This window comes from Choloepus didactylus, chromosome 1, assembly GCF_015220235.1.
Source record: "Choloepus didactylus isolate mChoDid1 chromosome 1, mChoDid1.pri, whole genome shotgun sequence".
In the NCBI taxonomy this organism is placed as follows: Eukaryota; Metazoa; Chordata; class Mammalia; order Pilosa; family Megalonychidae; genus Choloepus; species Choloepus didactylus.
In genome coordinates, this window is record NC_051307.1 from 197,088,184 (window position 1) to 197,114,941 (window position 26,758).

Here is a 26,758-nt window from a genome sequence, read left to right on the forward strand (position 1 = left end):
CCGGCCATCTTGACCGGGCGGAATCCCGGCGCGCTGCAAGGCTTGGAGGCGGGGGCACCGCGGCATTGGTATCTGGATCGAGGGGTGACGGTGCCATGGCGCCTGGTTGCAAAAGTAAGTAAGGAGTCCCGGCTTCATGATCCTGTATTTCCGTCCCCAAATCCAGTTGTGAAATGACGACCCACCGGAGGGTTGTCTGCTGGACAAGAAGGGCGGGAGTTGACTGAGTGGCGGGACGGGAGGGGGTGGGTTGCGTATGGAATCTCTAGCTCAGAGAAGGTGCACTGTTGGAACAGTTCGCATCTCTTCCATCTGTGTATTGGACGCATGCTGCGAGCCAGGCAGTGTTCCAGGCGCTCGGGTGAACAGTGAATCGGCAACGAGAGAGTCGTTATCGAGAGACTGGTGCACAGCAACGCGATCGTTCTTTCCCTTGGTTCTCCCGGTCCTGCTTTTTCTTGTGTCCCGACCCTGGCTACCTCACTCAAAGCCTTGCTTGAGCGTAGGCCATCTCTCTCCTCACCTTCTACGTATCTCCAGATTTTGATCTTCATGTTCCAAACACTTCTTTCTCCTGTTGGAGATCCCGCTATAACCCCTCCTTAGATAAGGGAATTTTAAAGCCCAGATTTCATCAGTGTGTTTGTTCTCACAATCCCTATTTTCTCCTCAAGGAGATCAGTCCGATTTCTTTTTTCTTTTCCTTTTGTCAGCGGGGAGCGCTGTCGGTTTTGCTTTTGATTAATCCTTCAATATCATATCCACTAATTTCTACCCTGGGGCTGTTCCTTTGTAAGTGCTCCACTTTTCCATTTCCTCATCCCTTAAAGAGTCTTGCTTTTTAATACTGATTTTGAGCATTTGCTGGATCTCTGTTTGGTAGCTAATGATAATTAGGAGAGAACTGTGTTAAAAGCTTGAGAAAATTGTGAAGTTTTTTTGTTGTTGCGATTAGAGCAACAGCAAGTTATTTTAACAAGGGCTTTTTATGCTTAGAATAACTCAAGGCTGCTTGAGTGAAGTGATCTTAATAAACAGTTTTTTTTTTTTTCTATTGGCTATTGAAGACTATACTAAGCATTTTCCAGCTAAGTAATTATGTTGTGTATTTTCTACTTATCCAGCTATCAAATCCCCCCTTTTTATGAGACATTTTCTTATTCTTAAGAAAGGGTATCTTGTGAGCATCTCTTATAAAAGGGAAAGTGGGCGAAGGTCTGTCTTCTGTAACTGCTTCCTGCTGAGCAAGGGTAAAGAGGTTCTTATATTAATCTGGAAGATGGTCTGGACATAAACCCACAGTTACAATACAGGCAACAACAAGACAAACATATGGCAAGCAGAATGAAAGTTATGCTAATAAGGGCTATTCTCCATTTCATAGGTAAGTTCATTAACCACTCAGAAAATGAGTTCAGTCTACTGTAATTTTTAACATGATCAATATCATCCTGCATATGATTTAATATTGAAGAGACATTATTATATTGATCTGGTATATAGGTGCAGCACTTAATGCCACTGAGAGCACAGGTCCCTCCTTGAGCTGCTGTCAGTAGATCTAAAGCTATTTTATTTTGAAGAACAACTTTTTTCATTTGAGCAAATTCTTTATTTAACAGACTGAGCCCTTGCTTGGTGTTTTGCATAAACTGAGCTGTGACCTTAGCTAAGGCACAAACTTGTGAAAGGGCATCTAATGCAACCCCTCCTGGGAGGAAGATAGCTAAAGGCTGTTCCCACCACCGCAAGGCTTTTTATTTTATTTATTTTTTTAGGGCTTTACCTTTTTATTTTGAAATGTCAAACTTACAGAAAAATTATGAGAATACTGCCCAGAATTATTGTATATCCCCGCAAGGCTTTTTTGGTCCTACCTGAGTATAAGGCCTTCTTATGCAAACTTAAACAGGTCTCTAAGGCCTTTATATTACTTGATGTTTTAGGTAGACTTTTAAGTATTTGCCCAGGCAAAAGGGGGTATCTGATGGTGCATCTCCCAATCCAATTATATGGCAAATACGGCCAGAAGTTAGACCCGCAGAGCCACCTGGCTCCATCTGGGGGCAAATAGGCTGGTAATTCTTTTCCTACGGAGGCTAGCTCTGGAATTAGATTCTATGGCTTTAATGGTTTCACACCTGGCCATTCATCTTTCTAAGGAGAGATGATTATATCACACTTAGAATGGGGTATATCTCCTACAAAGCTAGGTTGGGCAGAGGTGTTTCTTGTTCTACGCAAAGGGGGACATTACCATGTAGTCCCTGCTTTCTACTATTAGCCATCCTTTCCCATCCCGAGCTGAAGTATACAAGGGGGGACTTGGACTGGATGTACTTTTCCTGGGTTGCTGTGAAGTTAAACTGAGGACTTTCCCAAGGGCTTATGTTAGGGCCCAGGCTGGGTGTTGAAAGGTCCCATCGTGTATGGAAAAGCGGGATAGTAGGATGAATTAGGATTAACCAATCAGACTAATTTTGTGTTGAGAAAGGTAGGATGGCTCAAGGCAAACTTGTGCTTCCAGCAGGAGGCAAATAAGTACAAACCCAGCAATCATTCCTCTGGTGGATATCTGCTACTGTTGTGGTCTATTTTAGGAGGTTATTACCTTGCACAAAATAGAATAGGAGAAAAAGGCAAAAGGTGTACAACTTAATCCTTATAATTATACTGTTTTAGGCAATTTATGGGAGAGTAATTTTAAATCAGCAGCAGGGATACGTGAGGAGGTGTCATGGTCTACTTCTTTCTCCTCTGGGGCTGGCTTAACTTGCGAATGGTGAATCCAAGGCTTAATACCCTGCAGTTTTAGAGAAGAGTGAGTGATTAGCAACACAATGTAAAGTCTTTTCCACTTGGGGGTAAGTTGATCTTCGGGGTGTTTATTCTTCCACGTTTTCAAATAACACTTGGTCTCCCGGCTTGTAAGTGTGTAAGGCTATATCTGTAGGGAAAGAAAGTCGATTATCAGCAGACTCAGAAATCATCTTAATAGTTCTCTCCAGGGAGATGACTGCATCCCTTTGCAATTTATCATACAGGGTTTGCATAGACATATTTTCAACTGCATTTTTGAGGAAGGGCCTCCCGTAGACCATTTTAAAAGGACTCAAATTTATCTGCTTCTAGGGGGTATGCGGATTCTGAGGAGAGTAATAGGCGAGACCTTGTCCCAGGTGAGGTTAGTTTTTTTTTTTTTTGACATATTTTAGCAATAGTCTTTTTCAGAGTATGATTCATTTTTTTTTCAGTTTTTTTTTCAGGTGATCGAGGTCTCCAAGATACATGTAATTTCTACTTTATCCTAAGTGCCTGTGAAAATTCTTGAGTTATTTTTGAAACAAAGGCACTGCCATTATTGCTTTAAACAGTGAATGGTACCCCAAATCTGTGTATTATTTCTTTTAACAATACTTTTATGACTTCAGTTGCTCTTTCAGTGAGGGTGGGGAAGGCTTCTACCCAACCCTAAAAATGTGTTAAACATCAGGAGATAGTGGAAATTTCTAGCTGCTCGGGGTATCACTGTAAAGTTCATTTGCCAGTCTTCTCCGAGTAACCATGAGCATGCATCCCTACTGTTAAATGGGGTCTGCTAGTTTTTGGGTTCTTTTTATGATCTAGGACACATTTGCTCATCACTTTATGGATTGTTGCTTGGACTTTTGGTCCTGCAATATGCCCTCTGACCCAGGTTGCAAAAGCTTCTTTTTCATAGTGAGTTCCCTGGTGCAAATACAACAGCACAGGTTCTACTAGTTTTTCTGGTAGCAAAATTCAGCCTAACTTTGATTGCAGTCATCCTTTTTCTGTCTTGATATTAAATCCCCATTCTTAAGCTCTGTTTAAGTCTTTCGTTTCATAAAGTGGGGTGAATGATCAGAGGTCTGCGGTTGGGATAAGAGCTAATTCCTTGGTGTTTTGGGGTTCAAAAAGTATCCTAGCAGCTGCCTTTTCTGCCAAATCCGCTTTATGATTCCCTTTTGCTAGATCGCTCTTTGACTTCTGGTGCCCCAAACAGTGCATCATAGCAACTTCTGATGGTAGCAGTACAACTTTTAATACAGCTAATGTAGTCTCTGGGTGCTTAATTTTTTATTATTTTTGGTTAAAAGTCCTCTTTCCTTCCAAATTGCACCATGAGCATGCATTACAGAAAAGGCATAATGAGAGTCTGTATAAATATTTATTTTCTTACCTTGTCTGATGATTAAGGCTCGGGTCAGGGCAATGAGTTCAGCTCTCTGGGCTGATGTACTTTGTGGCAGGGATTTGTGTTCTAGCACCTCTGTTAGGGTTACTGTGACATATTCTGAATATCGATGTCCATGGTCCATAAAACTGCTTCCATCTGAGAACATTTCCAGGTCAGTTTCCTTTACAGGGGTGTCCCCCAAATCTAGTTGACTAGATAACACTTCCTGAATCACCTGAAGGCAGTCATGCAAAGCAGGTCCCTCAGATTGAGGTAACAATGTAGCTGGATTTAAAACTGTAAAAACTGTAGAACTTGAGTATCGCACATTAGGGTTATCTAATAATATGGCTTTATATTTTCCCAGCCTGCCAGCATTTAGCCGATAACTTCCTTTCTGCTCAAGCAGAGAGAGCACATTGTGTGGAGTGTGTACTATAATCTCCTGACCCAAGGTAAATTTTGTAGCTTATTGTAAAATATTACAAGTGGCAGCCACAGCCTGAAGACAAGGTGGCCATCCCCGTGACACTAAATTCAAGTTTCTTTGAAAAATATGCTATAGGTCGTCGATGTCCCCCGAAGTTTTGTGTCCCCCAAGCTCTATTCCCTGCCTTTCATGTACAAACAGATCAAAAGGCTTGTGCACATTACGCAGTCCCAAGGCTGGAGCAGTGCTCAGCTTTTCTTTAATTTGATGAAAGGCCTGGTTACATTCTGCAGTCCATTCCAGGGCTTCTCCGTCTGAGCCCTGCACAGTGTTGTGCAACAGTTTGGCAGTAAACCCAAAATTGGGGATTCAGATGTGGCAGGAACTGGCCATTCCTAGAAATCCCTGTTACTGCCTCTTTTTGTTTTAGGGGCTTGGCGCCTATGAGGCAGGAGGGCTCTCTGACCTTGGGAAAACAAATATCCTAAATACTTTACACAGGGCTTAGTGATTTGAACTTTCCTCTGAGACACTTTATATCCCCTAGCATTCAGAGAGTTCAGTCTTAATAGTATTTGCTTCTGCATCTTCAGCAGTTTTGCTGGCTATTAAAATGTCATCTATGTATTGCAAAAGGACCTTTTGATGCGATTGCAAATCACGCAAATCTTTCTAAGAATTCTCCAAAGAGTTTGGGAGAATTCTTAAATCCTTGTGGTAAAACAGTTCGTGTAAGTCGCTCTTTAACTTTAGTGTCTTGGTCTTCCCATTCAAAAGCAAACGGTTCATGGGATTCAAGGGCCACAGATATGCAAAAGAAAGCATCCTTTAGGTCTAATACAGAGAACCATTTGAAATTTCCAGTCAGGGTTGTCAGTAGAGTGTAAGGGTTGAAATTGATGCTGCAAATATTCTTTTCCAATTTTATAATCTATAGGCTGTAGGAGCACCATTTGTTCCAACCATCATAATTTGCTCATTTGTTTCAACGGCCACTTGCTGGTTTATCACAGAATAAGTTGCTCCTGTATCAATTAGAAAGTTCACTAATTTACTTCCCACGTTTACCAGAGGTTCTTGGTGGGATATAGGTATGGCAGAAGAAAATGCTGCCAATGCCCTCGGGCACCGCTAATCACGTTCTTCTAGTCCGGATCCATGGGCCATTAATGCCATTTCATTCTTTTCTTTTTTCTTATTTGTCAGTTTGGGACAGCTTTTCTTCCAATGTCCTTCTTCCTTGCAGTAAGCACACTCATCTTTATTAGATTTCTCTTTTTTTTTCCTCCACCATGACCTCCTCGTGCCCGGCTTAGAACAGCTGCCAGAAGGCAGTCTGTTGCTTCATTTGCTGTTTTTGCTGAACTTGTTCCCGATTGTTGAATACCTTGAAAGCAACATCTATAAGCATTGCTCACCCTCTAGCTTCTGTAATTTACATCGAATGTCCAGAGAACTCTGATAATAAAAGTCATGTTAATTATTCTGGTATTTTCTGGACTTTCCAGATCTATATCAGAATACATGTGGTATGCTTCAAAGATTCTTTCTAAGAAAGCAGAGGGATTCTCATTAGGCTCCTGCTGCACCTCCCATATTTTGTTCAGAGATTTTTGTTTTGGGGCCCCGTTCTCAAGGCCATCCAAAATGTATGTTTTACAATGCTCTAAACGAGCATGCTCCCCAGGGTCTTTAGGATCCTACTGGGGATCCGCTTCAGGGACAGTGGCACTGGGGAGGGCAGCACTTGGGACGGCATAAATGGAGTCCTGGGGAGACACCTCTTGTAAGCATTCTGCCTTCTGCCTTGCTTTATCTAACACCATTTGTCTTTCCTCCAAAGTTAGCTACACATTCTTCAATTACTGAATATTGGCCCAATTTGGGATGTGTTTGGCAAAAATGGACACAAACAGTTTTTTTTCATTTGGTCCGGATCAGCCCTGTAACCAGGCGTGCTATTTCTCCAGTTTAACAAGTCAGATATTGAAAACAGTGTGTGAACCAACATAGCTCCCCAAAAGTGTCCCTTCTCACTAACTCCTAAAGGGACCTGATGCATTGGAAATTGCCCTGCTCCAGAAGCAGTAGCACTCTGTCCAAGTTGCACACCATTAAGGGTATGAGATGGGGAGGTCATTCCTCCAACAGGATCATATGGGAATGCCGGAGGAATGCTAGGGAGCTCAGCCAGGCTCACTGGTGGCAGAGGAGGTGGGAATGGCACTGCCATCAGACCTGCATCTGCTGAGCTTGCAGGCGGTGATGGCGCTGCTGCCAGACTTGCACTGGGAGGCATCACTACTCCCCCAGAGGTCAGAGACAATGAGTGCAATACTCTCTCTGCACAAACAGGTGGAGGAAGTGGAAGGTAAGGGGGAGGAAAGAAAGTCATCCAACGGGTCCTGCTCACAAGTGAGGGTTTCATGCAAGGCTTTTAATATCCACCTCTTTACCCCTCGGACCTCGTTAAGGGGCTTCTTTTTAAATACCTCATGATGTTTTAAGGCCTCTTCTATAGGTTCCTTCTCTCTTGCAACAGGCGTTTCCTGTATAGCTCCCTCTGAGTCCTCTAAGTACAGTAAATTAAGTCTCTTTACAATGTGTTTATCTTTACACAACCCCACAAATGGTTGACTATAAAGCACTTACTCTAGTCTCTTGTTTTTCTTGTATTATGTCTCCAATTGGATAATCACCTGGAGGTCAAGAGTCCCATTCTCTGACCACTCCACCCCTTAGCTTAATTTATGTTGTGGCCACAGAGTTGCAATAATGTACTAACGATTCCTTCATTAAATGACACTCTCCAAATTTAGGCCAATCATTAAGAATAGTTTCCCAAGAGAGATGTAGCCAGCACACTTTGAGGTTTCCCATGGCTGGGCAATACCAACAGAAATCACGAAGACAGAACACCAGAGTAGGAGCTCCTCAAATACAACTGGGTCCCCACACAAATGCAAACTGTAAAACTGCACAAAATTCAAAAGGAGAACCACAAATCCTGAGTCACGGATAGTGGAGCTCAAACCCACCAAGTCCGCATGTACAACCCCAGATCAATTCAATTAGCCTTGTTACACAACAGACTAATTGAAATAAAAGGAAGCAAAGTGAACACAACAAACAAAAAATCACACACTTAACCCAGCACAGGGCAAGTCTTGATTGCAGTCACCTTCACCCAGATGTGCCTGGTGTCCATCCACAGCAGGTGCCTCCACCTGGATCCTCCAGTCCCAGTCCTCCAGGAAAATCCCCGGCCAGCTGCTAGGCACAGAGCCAAGGGGTCCAGAGGAGCCCCGTAGCTGACAAGACACAGATCAAGGCTGCGTTAAGGCAGCGGGTATCCCACTGGGGTTGTCAGTTGTCACCGTTAGACAATTAGTCAGACCTGCCTGATCCTGCATCAAACAGAGAAGTGAGTCTCTTTGTTTTGGTTAGAAGGTAAGTTTGTTGTTGCTGCATCAACAAGGAACTGGAGAGGAAAAAAAAAAAAACCTTTCCAAAACCAGTTCAGAGTGAGAATTGTTTGGGCTTTATAACCCCAAACAGACAAAGAAATGGCTAGAATCCTGAAGAAAGCAGAAAGAGGGGGAAAATAGAAGAGAGAAAGCTGTTTGGTTAGCATCTCCTGTAATCTTGAAGTCCTCCCCTCATTCAGGGTTGTTTTTCAAGAAGGTACTGCTTATCAGACTATATGGTTATCCTCCTGTGGGCAATGCTGGGAAAGTTCCTGGGAACAGAGAATGTTTTTTTGTTGTTGTTGAGATCGGAGCAACAGCAAGTTACTTTAACAAGGGCTTTTTATGCTTAGAATAACTCAAGGCTGATTGAGTGAAGTGATCTTAACAGCTTTATTTTTTTTTCCTATAGGCTGTTAAAGACTGTACTAAGCATTTTCCAGCTAAAGAATTATATTGAGTATTTTCTACTTATCTAGCTATCATTTGTATGTGACTATTAAAGGACTCTATCCTGTCTCTAAAGCCAAACTTGAAAACCTTTCTAAAACTGATAACACAGGGAACCCTATTATAAACAATGGACAATTATAGATACTAATATATACTTAATTTATATAATTTAAAGCTCTTATATCAAATATTAATGTAAACATGTTAATTTAAATTATTAATATTTATTTATAAATTAATACTTATTTGTACATATTAATAGTACAATTATAAATCTGTTCTTTCATGAATTATAGCAAATGTACCAGACTAATCCAAGGTATAAATAATAGGGTGGTATATGGGCACTGTGTATTTTATGCATGATTTTTCCATAAACCTACAACTTCTCTAATAAAAAAACAAATAAAAAGTGATGGGAATAAGGGTATTCACAGCTCCTCCCACTCCCTTAAGTTTGTTTGAAGTTGAGGTTAATGATATCCCAGGTGTGCCAGTTTGAATGTGTTATGTCCCCCAAAACGCCATTATCTTTGATGTAATCTTGTGTGGGCAGATGTATCAGTGTTGATTAGATTGTAAGTCTTTGAGTGTTTCCATGGAGATGTGATGATTCTGATTGGATAATTTCCATGGAGGTGTGGCCCCGCCCATTCAGCATGGGCCTTGATTAGTTTACTAGAGCACTATAATAAGCTCAGACAGAAGGAGGGAGCTTGCTACAGACAAGAGGGACACTTTGAAGAAGGCACAGGAGCTGAGAGAGGAGCTTCAGATGAGAGACAGTTTGAAGATGGCCGTTGAAAGCAGACTTTTGCTCCTGAAAAGCTAAGAGAAGACATATGCCCCAAGAGCAACTGAGAGTGACATTTTGAAGAGGAGCTGCTGCCTAGAGAGGAACGTCCTGGGAGAAAGCCATTTTGAAACCAGAACTCTGGAGCAGTTGCCAGCCACGTGCCTTCCCAGCTGGCAGGTGTTCTGGACGCCATTGACCATCCTCCAATGAAGGTACCCGATTGTTGATGACTTACCTTGGACACTTTATGGCCTTAAGTCTGTAACTTTGTAACCAAATAAAACCCCTTTTATAAAAGCCGATCCATCTCTGGTGTTTTGCATTCCGGCAGCCTTAGCAAACTAGAACACCAGGTAAAATACTTCTTGGGTTCCCAGCAGAACAGAGGCCTGGAGTATGAAGTGGAAAGTCAAGGGAAGAAAGGGGGACTAGCATTCGTGCATGTGGTGCTCTCTGCAATGTTTATTTTTTTTGCCAATGTAGGTCATCTCTTGTTACATCATTAGTACCGTGGGTTGGTGACTGTTGTTATGGAGTGAGAAAATGAAATGTAACCCTAATGAAAGTGACTGAGTTTAAGATTCCCTTTCTGAACTTAATCATGTTTGGTCAAATGATGGATAAGTATTTATCTAGAGAGTAGAGGAGTAGAGTAAAGCATTTTATGATCTTTTTAAAGCAAGAAGACTTTTTTTAAATTGTAGTTTTATTCAGGTAAAACTTACATACAGTAAAAGGCAAAATCTTAAGTGTACTGTTCAGTAATTTTTTACATGCAAATATATCCAGATCAAGAAATTGAAAGTTTCTTGCACCTGAGGTTACTTATGCCCCTTCCTAGTCAACAGTTACCCTACCCCTAACTATTACTCTGATTTCTATTGCCTGTTCTTGAACATCATATAATGGAATTGTACAGGTATGTAGTCTCTTTGTTCTGCCTTGTTTCACTGAATGTTATGTCTGTGAGCATCATCCATATATTGTATAAGTAGTTAGTTCTTTTTAATTGTTGTGTAGTGTTCCATTGTGTGAGTATACCACAGTTTGTTTATTCTCCTGTTGATGGCCATTTGGGTTTGTGTAGAGTGGCTATTACGAACAAAGCTGCTTGAATATTCTTCAATATATTTTTAGGCAGACATATACATGATTTCAAAGTTGCAAGAATTTTTACAGTGAATGCCTATAAAGGACTTCCTTACAATATTAAAATTTGATGGCATCCACTTGGTAATCAACTGTTAAACTCCCTGCAGTCTTTGATCAAGAGGCAGTATAATGAGGTGGTGAAGGGTATGAGCTATGGATCCAGAGTACCTGAGTTCAAATCTAGCACTTCTCAATGACTAAGTTTCTTCATATCTCAGTTAAGAATACTGTCAGAATGATCTACCTCTATGCAATTTTTTATTTCATTTTATCTCCACTATTGTCCTATTAGCTTTCTTCATTTTTTGTTAATAAATTTTTATTTTGGTATAATTTTAGATTTACAGAAAAGGTGCACAGTTATCCAGATCAGTATTCATCCAATCATTTGGGGAGTCCTCTGAAGATATCGAGAGCTTACTCTATGAACCTCTCTTCTCCAATATTTTACAGTACAAATGCCAGCTGCCATGACTTTCCCAAACTCCAGACTCTTTCTCTTCAACCCAACAAGATCACCAAGCTCTCTTTGGACTCTGCTCCCTGTGCTGTGGCCTGAAAGTCTAGGCATTTAAGCTGGGGCAACTGAAGGGTTCACTGCCTTTGTTCCCTTTCTCTCAGGATCACTTTACTGTGCTGCCTGTTGCCCAGTGTTTGAAAACTTGTTGCATATATTTTGTCCAATTTCCTAGTTATTTAAATCCAGTCGCTGTTACTCATGGCAAAAAGTTGAAGTCCAGGTGTCTTTTTGGTGTATCTTTACTCCCAGGATATAGCCTTTCAGTTTCCCATTTGAAACCCTGGGCCACTTACTAGGCATCAGAACACTAATTCTCTAGTCTGTGAGTCTGTTACAAATTCCACTCAACTTCTCAGCTTCTCGGCAATACCTTTCAGAATCAGCAATCCTTTCAGGAGAAAATGCCACCCATGATGCTGAATTCACAACTCTGGGCCTCCATCCTCTCTTGGATTTTCGACCCACATTTCTTTGCCACCTTAGTGGGTTTCTGGTGCTTCAAATAGCTGTTTTCTATATTTTGTCTGTTTTTCTAGTTGCTCTCAGACAGGAGGACTGGTCTAAAATAAACTATTCTTATAGTTTTGGATGCAGAATCCATCAATGGGACTGTGAAAGTAAGGAAAGCCTTGCTCTAATAAATTACAGTTTTACTCTATTAAAAAAAAAAAGTATATCTGAGGAAGCATTAAAAGTAGAAAAACGATTAAAATAAGTCCTATTGACATAAGCAAAGGCTACAACTACTGCCCATTGTGGTGCCATCTTTTTCTGCTATACTCTAACGTATCAATTCAAATCCTGGGTGTACAACTGCCAGTGCTGCTGTTTGGGGATGGCCTGAAACTTTCAATTTCAAATAATTAAAAAAAACGAAAAGAAAAAAAAAATGCATTGATAAAATGTACTCTCTTCTGTTGTCTTCTTGACGATTCTTGGTTTTTGTAAATGATGATGATGAAAGAGGTGATTTGTCCATTTGTATAGCATAAAGAGCTCAACTGCATTCATTGACTGCTTTTACTGTGGTGTGTTTAAGGACAGCTGAACTTTAGGTACCCATTCTGACTCTCCTTTCCTATACCTCCAAAACATTCATCTGAGTGTCTACCTGACTTAAGCCTGTGTTTCTATTTGTTAACAACCATTTTGGCTGTCAGGATATATGCTGACTCTTGCCCTTATTATATATTCTAATCTAGTTTTCTTCTTTCTTCAGCTTTTCATGAGGACTAGACCTCATCTTTCCTAACCCGAAAGCATTCCTATTGTATTTTTTGGGTCTTTTCATTTGTTTTAATTTTTGCTAAAGGTGCAGAGGAATTGTTTCTTTGCTGCAAAGATTCTTGGAGGAATTGTGATGGACAGGTGGAGGACTGGGTGGTCAGTGATCTCTTTCCTGCTTCACAGACATTCATTTGCCTGAGGGTGCAGCTGGAAGAGCAGTCTCCAGAAATCAAGTTGTTCTGTCGTAGCTTTTTTGCTTTGAGCTTTTATGCTGTGAGCAGAATAGAAATGATATCCTTTTTACTGCTGTACTAGTATTCATTCATTCAAAAATAGATATTGAGTGTTTACTCAATTTATTGAGTGTCAGGCACTGTTCTAGATAATGCCTTATAGTCTATTTGGGAAAGACAGAGAATAAACAAATTTTATGTCATAAGATATCTTATGATGGCAATAATAAGTTCTTTGAAGGAAAATAGGGCCAAGGAAAGGTAGTGAGAGTGAGAAGTGGGGAAACATGCTGTTCTTTCATATAGCGGGTGGTCATGGAATATCTTAATGAGGTGATAATTGAGTAAATACCTGAGGAAATTGAGAAATTGAGACTTCCAGGCAGAAGTCACAGCGCTTGCAAGTTACTGAAGTGTGTTATGTTCAGAGAAGAACAAGGAGTCCACTTTGACTGGAGTGGAACAAGGAATGTAGTAGGAAATGAGTTGTGGCGGTGGGGGAGGAGATGGCACCAGGTCATGTAGGGCCACATAGGACCTTGCCTTTTACTCTGAATGAGACGGAAAGCCACTGCAAGGTTTTTGAACAGAGGAGTGACTTGCTATGACACACATATATTTACTTATTTTAGTAACTTTTAATTTTGATATAATTTAAACTAATAGAAAAATTACATGACTAGTACAAGAAATTCTTGTATAATACCTTTTACCCACATTAATCAGTTTACATTTTGCCCCATTTGCTTTATCATTCTCTCTTCCCCACTCCCTCTCTCCATATATAGACATTATTTTTAATATTTGTATTTAGGCCTATTGTTTTTTTCTGAACCATTAGAGAGTAAACCTGGGACATCATTTACCTTTACCACTAAATGCTTCAGTGTGTAATTTCTAAGAACAAGGACATTCTTTTACCTACTCACATTGCTTGATAGTCAAAATCAAGAAATTCTACATTGATCTAGTACTGTTATCTATTCTATAGTTTGTATTTTACATTTGTCAAATGTTCCAGTTATGTACTTTATAGCTATTTTTCTCCAGACCCAGATCCATTATAGGATCTTGTAAGCATTTAGTAGTCATTCAGTTTTGTGGGTTGAGTATAGATGGAGATCAGGGTAAGGATGTGTGAGAGAAGCAGGGGAGAGTGTTTTAATAACCCAAGTAAGAGATGTTGGTGGGTTAGATCCAGTGTGGTGGCAGGAGATTTGGCAAGAAGCTATGATTCTCAGATATTTGTTGAAGGTTGAGCCAAAGGAGTTGCTGATAGCTTGGATATGAGGGGTGAGAAAAAACAACTCAGGAATGTCGCCAAAGTTTTTGGCCTGAGCAACTGCAAAGATGAAGTTGTGATAAACTGAGATGGAGAAGCAAGTTTGAGGTGAGGGGAAGATCAGGAGCTCAGTTTTGGGTGTGTTAAATGTGAGACATTGCCTGTTGGACATCCAACTGGAGGTGTCAAGTAGACAATCAGGTGTATAAGTCTGGAGCTCAGGAGAGTGGTCCAGGGAGAAGGTTTAAATTTGGAAGCCATCAGCATATAAATAGGATGTAAAACCATGAGGCGGGGTGCCATTACCAGGGGAGTGGGTGTAGATAGAATAAAGAGGATCAAGGCCTGGGCCTTGGAGCACTTCATTGTCAAGATGTTGGGAGGATAAGCAATTGAGGAGCAGGCTATATATGGATAGGATTTTTATAATGAAATTGTAAATAACTTTAATAATTTCTCATCTTGCTTTCTAGCTGAGTTACGGAATGTGACAAATACTCAGACTAACCAACCAAGGTAAGGAAAAAATCTTACAACTTTATGAGGATTTAATTCCTATCAAATCTTATGATGAGCCCTAGAGAATTAGACATGTAGTAGTCCTAAAATAGCCATGTAGTGTAATAAGAGATACATGTTTGAAAATTAAACTTGGTCCTAAGCTTGCTGGAAATCTGGGGAAATAATATACCTCCCTTATACTCTCACTTTTCAGGCTGAAAGATGGAATTAATAATATAATTCTCCCTTGGAATGACTTATTTTATTATTGCTATTAAGAGGAAACAGAGACAACCAGGGCTTGGATCCCCTTGAAATGACCTCCCTTTGACACAGTAAATGGTTGTGAACAGGATTATGAAGTAAATCAGTAAAGGGTCATGAGAAGCTCAAAATAGATAAATATCAATGGGGTAGATCTTGGGCTTTGTTGGGAAAGCTCCTAATATAGAAACATTACAGGTATTATGAGACTCAGACCTTTTTCAGTTTTCTTTTTTCCAGTAAATTTAGCTTTTCCATTTTTTGTCTTTAGTAACGAAGGCGATGCCATCAAAGTTTTTTTGCGAGTTCGTCCACCTTCAGAGGGTCCTGGATTAGCTGATGGAGAGCAAAGCTTATGCTTATCTGTGCTCTCCCCCACAACTCTCCGCCTGCACTCCAATCCTGAGCCCAAGACCTTCACGTTTGATCATGTTGCAGACATGGACACCACTCAGGTAATGGTAACGTTGGAAACTTATCTTTTCGCTTAGAACACATAAGGCTTTGTTATTTGTAAGGATTTCATTTTTGGTAGATGTCAGAAAAGGAGGCTTAAACATTCCATAATGTGTTTTTCCCCCATATTTCTTTTATTGTGGTAATATATATATTTATCATATATTATATATTATATAAATATATATAATAAAACAAAAAATTTGCCATTTTAAATATATAATTCAATGGCATCAGCTACTTTTATAATGTTGTGCTACCATCACAAAACATATTACTAAAACTTTTTCATCACCCAAAACATAATCCCATTACCCAATAAGCAATATCTCCCCATTTGCCCTCTCCCCAGCCCCTGATAACCTTTAATGTACTTTCTGTCTCTGTGAACTTGCTTATGCTAGATATTTCATATATGTGGAATCATACAATATTTGTCTTTTTGTGTCTGGCTTATTTCACTTAGCATAATGTTTTCAAGTTTCATCCATGTAGCATGTGTCAGAACTTCATTCCTTTTTATGACTGAATAGTGTTCCATTGTATGGATAAACCACATTTTGCATATTCATTCATCTGTTGATGGACATTTGAGTTGTTTCCACCTTTTGACTATTGTAAATAATGCTTCTATGAATATTGGTGTACCAGTATCTATTTCAATCCCTAGTGTCAGTTCTGTGGCATGTATACCTAAGAGTGGAATTATCGTATGATTTAACTGTGGTGTATATACCTAAGAGTGGAATTATCGTATGATTTAACTGTGGCGTATATACCTAAGAGTGGAATTATCGTATGATTTAACTTTTTGAGGAACTGTCAAACTGTTTTCTGGGTGGCTGCACCATTTTACATTCCTACTGACAATGCACAAGAGTTCCAATTTCTCCATATCCTTATTTTTTAAAAAATAATAGCCATCCTAGTGGGTGTGAAATGGTATCTCATTGTAGTTTTGATTTGCATTTCCCTAATGGCTAATAAGCATCTTTTCATGTGCTTTTTGGCCATTTCTTTGGAGAAATCTCTATCCAAATCCTTTGTCCATTTTTAAATTGGGTCATATGTCTTTTTATTGTTCAGTTATATTCATAAATATGTTTAATTTAATTTTATTAATTACCTTGTTTCTTCATAAAAACTTTGTACTAGAATGATAGAAGCCTGTTTTACTTTCCCTTTTCATCCAGTGATGGAGGTTAGTGAGGATATACTTTTCAGAGTCACTTAGATGATTGATAAATACAAGTGAACTGCCTAATTTAAGAAGAGTGATAGATTTAGGATTACTCTGATGTCAACAGTTGCTTTTCTAATTATGGACAATTTAGTTAAGATCTAGTCAGTGCTGTCTGATAGAACTTTCTGCTGTGATGGAAATGTTCTGTATCTGCTCTGTCCAAAATAGTAGCCTCTAGCCACTTGTGGCTATTGAAGTTTAAATTAATTAAAGTTACTAAAATTGAAAGTTCAGTTCCTAGATACACTAGTTACATGTGGCTATTGAGCACTTGAAATGTGACTAGTGTGTGTGAGGAACTGAATTTAAAATTTTATTTAATGTTAATTTAAATTTAACTAGCCACATGTAGCTAGTGCCTACTGTATTGGACACCACAGATCTAGATTGTTCCCTTATACTAATGGATGTTTTTGGTGAGGTACTTAAGTCGTTAGAATTTCTTTTTTCTTTTCATCTAGGGAGTGCTTGCCAATAGAAATATTAAGTGAGCCACATATATAATTTTAAATTTTCTGGTAGCCACATTAAAACAAAGTAAAAAGAAACAGGTGAAATTAATTATAATAATGTGTTTTATTTAACCAGATATATCCAAAATATCATTGCAACATGGAATCAATGTAAAACAAATTATTGGTGATATTTTTTATTCTTTTTATTTTGCTCAGTCTTCCAAAATCTGGTGTGTGTTTTATACTTAGAACACATCTCAATTTGGAACACCACATTTCAGGTGGTCATGTGGCTCATAGCTACTGTATTGGACAACACTGGTCTAGGAGTTTTTGCACTGTATTTTACTTATATGTAAAAATGGAAATAATCAGAGTCTGATTTTTATAAGAAATCCCTGAAGAAAATAAAGAACTATGTATTTCATGCTAAAACCGGTATAATATTTGCATGCATATACTATTCAAATTTCTATATAAAGTTTAGACGTGAGCTTTAAATCTATAATTGTCTGTATAGGGGATTAATGGGCAAATTATGTTTAAAGTTTTATCATCTTAGATGTCTTAGATATTTTTCTATAGTGGGTGTAATTTTCCTGTTACTTTATCACAAGTGTTGAAATATCTAAGCACACAATTTTCATTGTTATATTATAGAGTGTCATTTAGGAAAAATGTTTTCATTTTTCTGCATTGTTAACATGTTCAGTGCTTACATTTACAGGAGTCTGTGTTCTCAACTGTGGCCAAAAGCATTGTGGAGTCTTGCATGAGTGGTTACAATGGCACCATCTTTGCCTAGTAAGTTGTTGACTATGTCCTTATACAAGGGTACAGTACAATAGTAGGTGCTTGTATGGGTATTCTATGGCTGCTATAACAAATTACCACAAGCGGAGTGGCTTGAAACAATGCAAATTTATTATCTGTAGGTCAGAAGTCTGACATGGGTCTCTCCAGGCTAAAAAAATCAAGCTGTGGGCAGGGTCGCATTCCTTTCTGGCAGCTCTAGGGAAGAATCCATTTTCTTGTTTTTTCCAGCTTCTAGAGGCCACCCATAGTACTCAGTTTATAGCCCCCTTCCTTAGTCTTCAGAGCCCACAACACTGTATCTCTATGACCTTTCTTCCTTAGTCACATCTCTGATTATAGCGGGGAAAAGGTCTCCATTTTCAAGCACTGTGTGATTAGATTGGGCCTACTTGGATAATCTATTTTAAAAACCTTAACCTTGATGACACTTCAAAGTCCCATTTGCCATGTAAGGTAATATATTTGAAGGTTCCAGGGATTAGAATCTGAAATTCTGCCTACCACAGTGCTCATCCAGAAATATGAAGGTATTGAGATCATTTTTTATCATGTTTTGAATTGGTGACTTTAATTATTCACATATACATGCATACTACATACATATATAAGTATACACACTCACACATGCATCGTTTTTGTTTTTCTGTAATGCAGTTTTTTAAATTAATTAGCTTTTAATTTGGGAATAATTTTAGATTTAAAAAAAGTTGCAAAGATAGTACAGAGAATTTCTGTGTACTATTCACCCAACTTCCCCTAATGTTAATGTCTTATAGAATCAGGTACCTTTGTCAAAATTAATAAACTGGCACTGGTACATTATTATTAACTAAACACCAGACGTTATTTCGATTTCATCAGTTTTTCTATTAATGTCCTCCTTCTGTTTCAGGATCCACATAGCATTTAGTTGTCATGTCTCCTCACTCTTCTCTGGTCTGTGACAGTTTCTTAGTCTTTGTTTTTTTGTGACTTTGACAGTCTAAAAGAACAGTGGACAGGTATTCAGTAGAATGTCCTCCAATTTGGGATTTTCTCATGATTAGATTGGGGTTATGATTTGGGGGAAGAATACCTCAGAAATGAAGTGTCCACCTTTCACATCATAGCAAGAGATACTTGATACCCCAGACATCACTGATGATGTTAGCCTTCATCACTTGGTTAAGGTAGTGTTTGCCAGGTTTCTCCATTATAAAGTTACTATTTTTTTTCCCTTTCTATGCTTTTCTTTGGCAGCAAGTCACTAAATCTAGCCCACTGTCAAGGTCATGCGTGGAGTGGGGAGAGATTAAGCTCTACCTCCTAGTTTAGAGGGTATTGACATAGAGTATTTGGAATTCTTTTGTAAGGAAGAATTCTTTTCCCTATTTATTTATTTACTCATTATTCATTGATATAGCCTGAACCCGTGTATATTTACTTTATACTTTGGATTTTAATCCAATAATCATTTATTCATTTATTTTATTGCTTAAATTGTTCTAGTTTTGGTCATTGGGAGCTTTTTCACATTGCTTTCTATGTCTCTTTGACATACCCCATCTTTTGTTTTTTTTTGAGCACTTCCTTACTTCCTAATCCTACAAGTTTCTTCTACCTTCATTTTATATATTTCCCTGTTCCAAGCTAGAATCAGTCATTTCTCCAGGGAGGCCTGGTTTCTTTTATCAGAGATTGGTTTTAGAAATCAAGGTTTAGGCACAATTGCTACTGGCGTGTCATTGCTTCTAGGCTTCTTCTGCAGACAGAAGTAAGTAATACAGGTAAATATACTAAACTGTGTATGCACACATATCCATAATTGTTTCTGTCTCTCTTTATCTACATATAAATGTGAGTTCATCTGATGTCTCCAATTCTAATCCAAGTTACACAAGGTTCTTTTTAGCTTTCCTTTCTTGTTTATCTGTAACTTTGCTTTCTGGCAGTGAGAAATCTGGTTCCCACCTTCCACCATTTACATATTTGTTCAACCCTAATACACATATAAAGCAATTTCAGAATTGTTAACCCGTATCTCTGTGGGAAACAAGTTTACCAACTATAGTATAGTGTTTATGTATAGTTGCTTTTTTTTAGCCCTATAGTTTTCATCAAAACGCCATTCTTTTTTTTTCAAGTTTATAACATTTTTAAATTTAATTAATTTTTTTCAAGCATTGCATTTTTTTTTGGAGTGAAGTTGTAGGTATGCAGAAAATACAGAGTTCCCATATACCCCTCCCCTCTTATTAACATCTTGCATTAGTTAAAAAATGCGTTTTCTAAAATTACTTAGGTCAGCTCTTCCCTTCCCCCCATTCAGTGCAGTTATGCCATATATTTGTAATACAGTTAGATTCATTCCATTCTGGAATCCCTGACATCCTGGTTGATGTGTTTTGTTTCTTTAGTTTGCATACTTTAAAGTTCACCATTGTCAATATACAAATTGTTTTGACAAATGAATAGAGCTATGCATCTATCACCTCAATGCCATACAGATCAGTACTCTCACCTTGAAAGTTCCTTATGGTCCTTTCTGGAGTCAACTATTGCCCCCTTCTCCCACAACCCCTGGCAACCATGTTACACTGACAGTTTTGCCTTTTCCAGAGTGCCGCATGAATATAATCATACAATCTGTAGTCTTTTAAGTCTAGCTTCTTTCACTTAGTAAAATACATCTAAGATTCATCTGTCTTGTTACATGAATTAATAGCTCATTCCTTTTTATCACTGAATAGTATTTCATTGTATAGATGTACCACCATTTATCTATTCCCCTGTTAAAGGACATCAGTTTTTAGCAATTATGAATAAAACTGCTACAAACATTTAATGTCAGTTTTTGTGTGAGCGTAAGTTACCAAATCACTTGGGTAAATACTTAGGAATGTGATTGCTGGGATATAAGGGTAAGTCTATGTTTAACTTTGTAAGAAGCTGCCAAACTTTCAAAGTGACTGTGCCATTTAACATCCCTACAGTCATATGTGTTTAAAATGAGTGATGATCTTGACTTTCTAAATGTTGGTAACCTCAACACATTGCCATAGGTTTGAGTTGAAATATAAGTTAGAAGTCAAGAAGGCATTGTGATGGCCTTGCGGTTATACAAGGTGATTTTTAGTATTGTTTCAAACTTTATCTCATAAGTAGGAACACAATTTTTATTGTAATTATTGAATTATTGAAGCACTTTTTCTTTTAGCAATAGGCTTTCTAATTCTATTGCGACTAGAGGTTTTTACTAGGTAATAATGAATTGTATAATTCATTTTGAGCAGCAGATGCTTCTTTTTTTGTGTGTATGTGCCTCAGTGTTTTGTCTGTAATTTGCTCAAAATGTAAGAAAATATTAAAAAATACATTGTGATGTTAAAAATCTGTTTTTATTGTGTACACATTTTACTGTGAAAATTTGCCTAAGTTTTTCATGCTTATTTAACAAGGGAGTAGTTATTTGTTCAGAATTAAATTTTCTCTCTTGAGCAATGAGGCAGATAACAATTTTCTCATATTTTCTCAAGGGAGTAAAGATTATTTTTTTACACAATAGTTTGAGTGGTGAAGTTCAAAAATAAATTTGAAATAGCAGCCACAATTGCCAGAAATTATTTATCTTCAAAGGTGTTTTCTTTGAAGACCACTTAGGCATACTAATTGTAATGTTTAATTTTGTGATATGTTTTAATGACTAATTGCTTTTGGAAGTTGGTTGATATAAGAAACACTGGAGAGAAATGAGTATTTTATTGGTTGGATAATATACTTTCTTGCTTACCCAGGACATCTCAATTCTAGAATAATTCTTAACAGTGTCCCTTTCACTCTCAAGTATTGTTTGGGCAAATAATTTATAGGGTCACTCTACTTGGAGGGAACTCAGTATCCATTTTCATTCTACATTAGTAAAGAACTTTTTTCCCCTACTTCAAAAAGAATTAGATAAAGTACTAGTTCCTACTGTTCTAGGGGCATTTAACCAAAAAGTAAATTCAAAATTTTATATTTTTGTTGTGAATTCAAACTGAAGTCGTTTGATGCCCTGCCTGACATCTATCTTTAACAATAGTTTTTTGGAGACTTATCTTTCTGTTAAGTGGGATTAACAGAGTAGATATGACACTACATACACAAATCAAACCTATAGCTTAAGGATTTTTTTGTTTTGCTTTATTTTTAAAATAAAGACATTTTAGTAATTTTTAAAGACAGAATTTAGGAAAAGAATTGCTGTATTATTTAGAATATCAAAACTTGGAAACAGAAGTCCAATTGGTGGCTGTAGCACCTTCCTGAGCTAGTTTTCTCATGGAATATTTACCACCGACTCCTCAAACAAAAAATAAAAGTCCAGTTGGTTGTGGTTAAATAAAATATGCTACATCAACAGGATACTGTATAGCTATGAAAATAATGAGGCAGATCTCTACTGACTTAGAAAGATGTCTGAGATAAAATTGAGGGAAAAACCAAGTTGTAGATTAGAATGAAAAGCATGATCCCAATTTTTGTAAATTAAAATTAAATGAAAACTCTTATGGCCTGTGTTTGTGTAATTTGGAAGCGTTTATTGGACAATTAACAACAGAGAACTCTTGGGGATGGGATTACAAAGAAAGAAGGTGGATCATTTACTTTTTATTTCATATAACTTAAGAAAAGAAAGATTATAAGCTAATTTGGGGGGGGGATTTATACACTAGTAGACCATATTAAAATAAGAGTGTAGATTTCTAAATTTTATGTATAAAAATAATATGTATAACATTCTTTTTTCTAGTGGACAGACTGGCTCAGGGAAAACATTTACAATGATGGGTAAGTAAATTAAATGTTAACATTTTCTAGTTTGCAGTCTTAATCTATTCCTTTTCTTATGATAGCACTAAGATACATTTTTGGGGAAAGGCATAATTTCTATTTCTGATATTGACTTTATAAAATTAGGACTATTCCCCAGGCTTCTGCCAGATTGTGAGTTCCTTGATAGCAAAGGCTATATATTGATCATATCTGTAATTATGTTCACCAGCTTAATTCTTAGCACAGAGTAGATGCTCAATAAACATTTTAAAAATTGAGTTGAATGAATTTTTATGTATTTATACAACTATGTAATGCTATTCAGATCAAGATTCCTAGTCAGTAATTACCCCCACCCCTTGTCCCCTGCAGTCTCCATTACTCTGACTTCTGTGACTTCTATCATCTTTAGTTTTGCTTGTTCTTGGACTTCCTACAAATGGAATTTTTTAGTATGTACACTTTTTTTGTCTGTCTTCCTTCTCTCAGCCTTAAGTTCATAAGATTCACTCATATTGTTACATGTAGTATTAGTTTATTTCCATTGCTATGTAATATACTGTTATATAAATGAGTATACAAATTTTCCATTCTACTGTTTATGGACATTTGGATTACTTCCAGTTTTGGACCCTATAAATAATGCTTCAGAGAACATTTTTTCTTGTACCTAGCTATGTGTCTTTGGAAACTTGTTTTTATTGGGTATATCCCTAGGAGTAGAATTGTTAGGTCACAGGGTATAATATACTGTAATAATAATAAAATATACTAAATATATTCAGCTTTAGTAGATACTGTCAGTTTCCCAAAGTGATTATTCCAGCAGTATATGGAAGTTCCAGTTGCTCCACGTCCTTGTCCACACTTGCTATTTCAGTTTTTAAAATTTTAGCCAGTCCAGAATATGTGTAGTATTAACTCATTGTATGTTTTATTTGCACTTCTCTGATATCTAATGTCAATTGAGATCTTTTCATATGAGTTTTGGACCTTTGGATAGCCTCTCTGAAATGCCCATTCAAATTTTTTCTCATTTTCAAAATTAGCTTGTCTTTTTCTTACTGATTTGTAGGAATTCTTTATATAATAGAAATTAGCCATTTGTCTATAGGTTACCAAATTTTACCTAGATTTTTCATTTGTCTTTTGACTGTACCTAAGATTTTTTTTTCTGTGTTGAAGTTTTTATTTTTATGTGATCAAATTTCAGGGTTTTTTTTTTTTTTTTTTATGGTTTCTGAACTGTTAGTTGTAGTAAGAAAGATCTTCCTCTTTCTGAGGTTATAACAACAAATAATCGAGTGCGTACAATATGCCAAGCACTCTTCAAGGCAGTAGTGGTCTATTTGAGTACAAGGCAATGTCCAGGCTCACATCGAACTTGTATTCTTGTGGAGAGATGTACAGTTAAAAACAAATACATCTATGGCCCTCTCTCTCTGGCTAAGCCAACTTGAAAGGTGAAATCACTGCCCTCCCCCCTACGTGGGATCAGACACCCAGGGGAGTGAATCTCCCTGGCAATGTGGAATATGACTCCCAGGGAGGAATGTAGACCTGGCACCGTGGGACGGAGAACATCTTCTTGACCAAAAGGGGGATGTGAAAGGAAATGAAATAAGCTTCAGTGGCAGAGAGATTCCAAAAGGAGCCGAGAGGTCACTCTGGTGGGCACTCTTATGCACACTTTAGACAACCCTTTTTAGGTTCTAAAGAATTGGGGTAGCTGGTGGTGGATACCTGAAACTATCAAACTACAACCCAGAACCCATGAATCTCGAAGACAGTTGTATAAAAATGTAGCTTATGAGGGGTGACAATGGGATTGGGAAAGCCATAAGGACCAAACACCACTTTGTCTAGTTTATGGATGGATGTGTAGAAAAGTAGGGGAAGGAAACAAACAGACAAAGGTACCCAGTGTTCTTTTTTACTTCAATTGCTCTTTTTCACTCTAATTATTATTCTTGTTATTTTTGTGTGTGTGCTAATGAAGGTGTCAGGGATTGATTTAGGTGATGAATGTACAACTATGTAATGGTACTGTAAACAATCGAAAGTACAATTTATTTTGTATGACTGCGTGGTATGTGAATATATCTCAATAAAATGATGATTAAAAAAAAAAAAAATAAATCAAATGAGAAAAAAAAAAAAAAAAACAAATACATCTAATAATTATGCCAGAGACAATAAGAAGAAAAAGAAAACAAGAAGACAGACAAAAAAAGAGTACATACTATAAAATTCCATTTATAGGAAGTCCAAGAATAAGCAAAATTAAAGATGATAGAAGTCACAGAAGTCAGAGCAATCGAGACTTCAGGGATCAAGGGGTGGGGGTAATTACTGACTAGCAATCTTGATCTGAATAGTATTACATAGTTGTATAAATATGTGAAAATTCATTCAACTCAATTTTTAAAATGTTTATTGAGCACCTACTCTGTGCTAAGAATTAAGCTGGTAAGGGAATGGAAAATAGGTAGGCAGGTCAGGAATTTGAAGGAAGTACTTAATGAAATAGAAGTGAATTGTGAGACTGTCCTGGAGAAGAATCTCCCAGGAAGAGATACAGCCAATGCACAAGTCCAAATTGGGAGCATGCTCATGAATATTCAAGAAATAGCAAGAAGACCTGAGGGCTGGATTGTTGTTTTCCAGAATAAGGGTCTAGTAAGCACGGAAGTCAAAGCTATAGCCTGGGGCTGGGTCATACAGGATCTTATAGTCCCTGGTGAGGTGTTTAAATTTTATGATGAGTGGGATGTGAAGTCATTGGAAGGAAGGGTTTTTTGTTTTTGTTTTGTTTTGTAAAAAAAGAATTACATGATCTGATTTACAATTAAATGGATTGCTTGAGCAACTAAATGTAATAGACTGTAGGAGGGTCTAGAGTGGAACAGGATTCAGAGTTACTGCCGTAGACTAGGCAACAGATGATGAAGTTAACCTTTAAGAATACATTGAATATCTTTGTTTGATATTTAACAGGATATGATATAAAATTATCTGTATACACATATTCTTTGTCTTCTTTGTTAATTGACATACATTTTTCTACCTTTGTTTTATGTTTTGCCAAAAATAGTTTACAAGGGCCATTTAAAATATTCTAGCCAAGGATAAGGCCTTTACAAGACACTATAATATTTTAAAATTTATTCTCAGTGCCTTTCTTCATATTAATTATTATTTATAATAACTTCTAGATCTTTTCTAGTTAAATATTTTTTCTGGTAAATATAGTTGTAGTTTGAATTAGTATTCCCTAAAATCCCGCTATTTACATATTCACTCATATTTTCCCCTGCCCTCAATGTAATAAGGTAGAGATAGGACTACTCTGCATTATTCTGTGTAGAAATCTTGTCTGTCTCACCAGTTTGGCTTTTAATAACCAATTAAAAAAAAATACTAGTGAATGTTAAATTTTAGTATTTAATGTATTTTTAAAGCACTACTCTAAGCACTTTACCTTTATACTATCAGTTTATCCTTTCCGACAGCCCTGTAAGGTACTTATTACCATTATCCTCATTTTATAGTTGAAAACACTGAGACTTAAGAGATTAAGTGATTAACCTATGGTGACACAGTCAGTGTAGGGCCTCAGCCTGGACCACAGGTCAATGTGGCTTCAGATTGCTGTTACCCATTGGAACTGAATATCATATGCAGTAATACACAGTAAATAAAGTACAGTTGTTTGGTATTTCTTTTGATTTTGGTACCTGGTATTAGGAACATTTTCAGACTTTGTTCCTAGATGGATTATTTTGTTTATCAAACAATAGCTACTTAAAATTGGTTGGAGTCTGTTCTGTGACTTTCCATCATTCCCACTGATAGGCAGTTTCTATTATAGTATCTTTCACAGACCTAAATTTATCTTGTTTTAGAGCACCAGTAGAAAACTGATTATTCTATGTTTCAACCCATTTCGGTGTAAGTGGCCTTTTGGTGTTGCCAATTTAAAGTGCTCCTATAATAGAATAAAAATGAACAGCTTTTTAAAAAAAATATTTTTTTTTTTAGGACCATCTGAATCTGATCAGTTTTCTCATAACCTGAGAGGAGTAATCCCACGAAGTTTCGAATATTTGTTTTTCTTAATCGAGCGTGAAAAAGAGAAGGTAAAACTTAGTAAAAACAAAGTGTTTTTATGAAATGTCTAGTTTTGAGGAGTCAGTTATTAATAATTAGCTCATAATATATGAAAAGGACATGGGTGGTATTCTACAATGTGGATAGGCTAGTGTAGTATAAAAAATAATTCTTAAGATAAAAGGATTATATTATTTTCAATTTTAATTGGGTTTCTAGATTATAAAAGATATATCACCCTTTAACCCAGATTGCTGGTTTAAAAGAAAGAATAAAGTAGTACTTCTTAGGCCCTCAGATTTTACAAGAGAAAGTCTGAAGAAAATCTCAAGTGAGGAACATGGAGATACACTGAGCCCCA

The 26,758-nt window shown here is 37.3% G+C and overlaps 1 protein-coding gene across 1 annotated transcript in view; it reads left to right on the top strand.

Annotated features, from left to right (window-relative positions):
• Nucleotides 1-14: 14 nt before the first annotated feature.
• KIF15 (kinesin family member 15) overlaps nucleotides 15-26,758 on the top strand; it is a 102,398-nt gene continuing 75,654 nt past the window's right edge. Inside the window, exons 1-6 of the mRNA XM_037848847.1 lie at nucleotides 15-114; nucleotides 14,232-14,274; nucleotides 14,795-14,978; nucleotides 17,405-17,481; nucleotides 22,265-22,302; nucleotides 26,329-26,426. Coding sequence (XP_037704775.1) covers nucleotides 96-114; nucleotides 14,232-14,274; nucleotides 14,795-14,978; nucleotides 17,405-17,481; nucleotides 22,265-22,302; nucleotides 26,329-26,426 — 459 coding nt within the window. The 5' untranslated portion in view covers nucleotides 15-95. The remainder of the gene's footprint in view (nucleotides 115-14,231; nucleotides 14,275-14,794; nucleotides 14,979-17,404; nucleotides 17,482-22,264; nucleotides 22,303-26,328; nucleotides 26,427-26,758) is intronic.